The sequence below is a fragment of the Protobothrops mucrosquamatus genome, unplaced genomic scaffold, assembly GCF_001527695.2.
Source record: "Protobothrops mucrosquamatus isolate PMUCROS unplaced genomic scaffold, P.Mucros_1.0 scaffold108, whole genome shotgun sequence".
Taxonomy (NCBI): Eukaryota; Metazoa; Chordata; class Lepidosauria; order Squamata; family Viperidae; genus Protobothrops; species Protobothrops mucrosquamatus.
The window spans coordinates 1,421,790-1,426,612 of record NW_015386480.1 but is presented as its reverse complement, the minus strand read 5'-3'; the positions used below and the strand labels follow the sequence as shown (position 1 = coordinate 1,426,612).

The following is a 4,823-nucleotide window of genomic DNA, read 5'->3' as shown; positions in this document are numbered from 1 at the left end:
CTCGACAATTCCTTTGACAAGCTTCTCTAATTCCAAGACCTTCATTTTGGAGAATGGTGAAGGCTGACGGGAAGTTTTATTCTTAACTTTATTTTAATAGAGGCCGATTTTATCAAGCTTGGTAATGGACTCTCGAATGTGGCCGCCCTCTGGCCCTCAGGCGGCGTCCCCCTCCCTCAGCCGGGACTCGCTTCCTCCTCCCACCGGCATCCGCCGCAGCCCTTCCCGCTAAAGAGCTGGAGGCGGGGCCACAGCGATTTGGACGGCAACGCCGCCTCCGCCCTCCAATCACCTCGCACCAGATCGCCCCCTTCTCAAGCGTTGCAGAGCGCCTCTTGGACCCTCCCCCGCCCAAAGGTAGAAGGTCGGGGGCTGAGCGGAACAGGAAAGGCCATGGACCAATGGCAGGCGGCGGAATAGCAGCTTGACCAATCAGAAGCTGGTCCGACTCCCCGTCCGACCAACGGTAGCCGGGTTGCCGGCGTCGGCCGTCTCTCCGAGCGAAGAGAGTCTGGCGGCCATGGCGGCGCCGCGGCTGCTGCTCCTGCGGGCCTTGGCGCTGGGCGGGCTGCTACTGCTGGTCGGCTGGGGCGGCTCCGGAGCGGAGGGGCAGAAGAAAAAAGAGGTGAGGGGCGCGGCAGCCGCGGGTGAGAGGGCTCCGCTGAGCATGCGCAAAGAGCTTGAGCCAAGGCCCGCAGGGCTGCCGCGCGGAAGCCCGGCGCCCCTTCCCGGCCGTTGGCGGCCGCGTTTTGCAAGCCGCGCCGGGTCTCGCGCTTCTTCCCTCCGCCTGGCCAGGGGCAGCGCGGCGCGGGAAGAAGCGCTTCAGACGTCTGAGCAGCCTCGCCGGGAAGCGGGCTGGACCCTCCCGGCTCCTCCGTGCCTGCCTCGGCCTTCATGGCCGCCTCGTCTGAAGGCGAGCCGATCCAGCCCGAGGCTCGGCAGGGAAAGCTTCCCAGCGCGGTCCTGGACGCCGCTCGAAGCTTCTCCCTGGGCCGCGGGATGTGCCGCCCGCCCCGGCCGGGCTTCCGAGGAGCGCCACGTCCGCCCCCCGGTCGGGGTTCCGCCATTTCTTTGCCTGGGCCCCGCAGACTGTTTGTAGTGAGGCCTTCGTGCCTTGCGCTTGCCGAACAGGCCGAGGGAAGATGGGGCTGCCTTTGCAGAAGAGGTATCCGGAGTTGACAAATGCAACACTGGTGTTGATCTCCGCCTAATCCCCCTCGGAGGGTGGTTGCTGGGGGGGGGAATGGAGGATGGAGCCCTGGGCATGCAACAGCATGGTTAGACAATGTGGTTTTTTTTTAATTCTGTCTTTATTATTTTTATAAATAACTCAGTGCGATGAACATACAGTAGCTAATACTCCTTCACCTATTTTCTCCACAACCACAACCCTGCAAGGTGGGTTGGGCTGAGAGAGAGAGACTGTTCCAAAGTCACCCAGCTGGTTTTTCATACCTAAGGCAGGACTAGAACTCGTAGCCCTTCAGTTTCTTGCCTGGGTTTATTCTTTTTAATTTGCAGACCTTGTTTTTCATAGAGGGTTATAGAGGGTTTTTCATAGAGGGTTAAAAATATTGAATATTCATGTATTGGGCTTCTTTCAATCTTGCTAAGGATGTGAATTTGCTTGCAGATGAACTTGAGAATGAAAGGGAAAAAAGGGTGGAAATTGTGGAATTTCATGTGAAGAGAAAATCATGTAATCCTGTAGTATTCCAGATTTACCACATCATGATAAATTAGTGGGAGCTGGCACTGTGCATGATAACCCCTGATGTGTATTTAAGTGAAATAAATTAACATTTAAGATGTGATCATGTAGGGGGCTGAAAAATGGCATGCATTTCACATTGCAGAATTTCTTTCTTACCTAGATGGTGCTTTCAGAAAAAGTAAGCCAGTTGATGGAATGGACTAGCAAAAGATCAGTTATTCGACTGAATGGGGACAAATTTCGACGTCTCATAAAGGCACCACCAAGAAACTACTCTGTGATAATAATGTTCACTGCTCTTCAGCCTCACAGACAATGCATTGTGTGCAAGTAAGAATTTTAATTTAGAAATTCACAATATTACCAGAAGAGTATACTAATTAATGCATTTTAAGAATTTTTATGCTAGGATTATGCTTGTTAGACGTTGATTAAATAGCCATTTGTGAAGTGGTAATTTAGAAATATTCCTCTTAAAATGAGCTCGTGTATGGGGATGAATATTATGCTGAACCTGCTATAATTGCAGGTTATGAACAGCATTTCTTTGAACAATTTGTATAAGGTTCCTAAATTCCCCAAAGCAAATGATTTTAGAAACTACTGTTTAATTCATGTTTAACTGATCAGTTGGTGAAAACTGACACTTCAACTGATTTGGGTAGAAAAAAACATGTCCCTTATAAACATCCTAATCTTTGGAGAGGATCCAGTAATTGTTAAAGGTAGCAAGTTAGAAGAGTCGCTGGTCTGCTGTTAAGAACATAGAGTATCAGAGATGATCAACCAACAGAGATTGAAGACAACTAAGGTAGTCCTTGACTTACAACCACATATGGGATCAGAATTTTTATCATAAATCATTGCCATTATAAGTCAGGGCACCACACGACCAGTGTCAGGTTTGCAATAATTTATGTGATGGTCTTTAAGTGAGTCACCCTGGTTGTTAAATAAAGCACATGGTTGTAAGTGCCAGCCCATTTTATTCGATGGGCATTTTTTCCAAAAAAACAAAAAAAATGTTGCAAAACACAATCACATGACTGCGGGACACTGTAAGGGGTGTCAAACTTGCAACGTCACATGATGTATCGCGACGTATCGTGACTTTTTTCCCATTGCTGGCAATAGGGTGGGCACGGTTTCGGCATAACACATCCGGCCCATGGGCCGGCAGTTTGACACTCCTACTGTAAGTGGTCCTAAATGTGATCCAGTTGTTAAGCCCTGAAGCGCAGTCACATGACTGAGAGGATGGAGTGACTGTCATAACTTTGAGAACTGATAGTAAGTAATCTTCATGTCAAAGTTTGGTTGTTAAGGGACCATTGTTCGTAATGTTACACTGGTTGTAAGTTGAGGGCTACATGCACATGTATACCTCTGATCATTCCCAAAGAGCTGTTCTGCCACTCTCAGGAGTGCAGACTGGGGCTCCTGGTATCTCTTGGTTCGGAAAGACACAGAAGACATTTGCCATACAGGGTATTTAGACTTTGATGGTGTGAATGTCAATCAAGCAAGCAGAGTATTATTCTGCTTGACCCTTATCCAACTTTTAAAGGAGATGATTTTAAACACACCCATTATCTTTGAGGAAGTTGCAGTTTACAGTCTGTAAATTGATATACCATGCTTTCCCGAAAATAAGGCCCATCCCAAAAATAAGCCGTAGCCTGATTTTGGGGGGTGGGCCTAGTATAAGCTCTACCCCAAAACAAGCCTGGGGGTGGGTGGGCATGGCCAGCACAAGCAGCAGTGAACACGCGGGGGCCAAGGGTGTCCGGCAGCAGCTGCAGCCTGCCAGCGCCTTGGAGCAGCGCAGGTAAGCCCAGCGTGGAGGCAGAGGCATGGGGGAAGCAGACGATCCGAACACGCCGCACACTGCTTTTGTCCAGAGGGAGATGGGATCTTCGTCTGTTTGCAAATGGGACAGTTGGAAACCGAGGGATTCGCTCCGTTTTCAACCGCCCCATTTCCAAACAGACGAAGCTTCCAGTCTCCGTCATTTCTCCGCCCAGGCAAAAAGTGTTTGGGTGCCTATGGGGCACTTGGGGCAGCTCCACCCCCTCTCCCACCTGCCTCTCCTTGTGGCGACAGTGCAGCGGGCTACGTGGCCTTTTGCCGCGAGCGGCTGCAAGAGCCGCAGAAGTGGGCCAGCAGCCACACGTATTCCTGCTGGGTGGGCCAGTTGTTGCCACCGCCATGAGGAGAGGCAAGTGTCTGGGGAAAAAATAAGACATCCCCCGAAAGTTTTAGTGCCTCTTTTGGAGGCAAAAATATATAAGGCTAGGTCTTATTTTCGGGGAAACACGGTAGCAGTTCTGGGTGGAATTATGTCATGAGGGAGCAGTTGTAGCATGTATCGAGTGGTTTGGCAATCAATATTACTATGACTGGATGTGTTGACTTTACACTAAACTGTGAAGCAAAGGCACAGATGTTCAGCAGCCATCGCTGACCTTGATATGAACATATAGAAGGCAGTAACAATTCTTTCCACACCATTCTGAAATTAAATTCTAGCTTCTCAGGTCCGAAGCACATTTGTCCTCCTATGTGCATGAGTCGAAGTATATTCACAGATGTGGCACGGGCTTGAGGAATCCAACATAAGGAGCTGCAAGAGCTTTAGTTTTAGTGAAGTTTCACCAAACAGCAATGTACTCCCTTTATGGAATCTTTATCGAATTGGCCTTGAGTATTTTGGCAGTCACGTTTCAAACTGCAGTCAGGTCCAGGATAGAGACAGTGCTGGGGAAAAAAAGCTAAATTTGATTAAATTCATTTTTAAATTAAATATAAATTTGAACTAAATAAGTACACTTAGGTGGATTTCTGTACATTTCCTTATGTGTATTCGATGGCAAAGTTTGGAAGGGCTCTTGGTGCTGCTAATCTAAAGCCTTGGGACCCCCAGACTTATGGTCTTGGGGGATTTCAACCTGCCATCAGTGGGGGAGACGTCAGCGGCAGCTCAGGAGTTCTTGGCTTCCATGACGGCCTTGGACTTGACCCAATTAATACAGGCCCCCACTCACACGGGTGGACACACGCTGGACCTGATTTTTGTCTCAGGCCAGTGGCAGAATGATCTGGCATTAGG

At 49.2% G+C, this 4,823-nt stretch overlaps 1 protein-coding gene across 1 annotated transcript in view; it reads left to right on the top strand.

Moving 5' to 3' along the window:
• The first annotated feature begins 508 nt into the window (after positions 1-508).
• The window catches only part of MAGT1 (magnesium transporter 1), a 14,016-nt gene continuing 9,701 nt past the window's right edge, over positions 509-4,823 (top strand). Inside the window, exons 1-2 of the mRNA XM_015812714.1 lie at positions 509-625; positions 1,875-2,044. Of these exons, the coding sequence (XP_015668200.1) occupies positions 521-625; positions 1,875-2,044 (275 nt within the window). The 5' untranslated portion in view covers positions 509-520. The remainder of the gene's footprint in view (positions 626-1,874; positions 2,045-4,823) is intronic.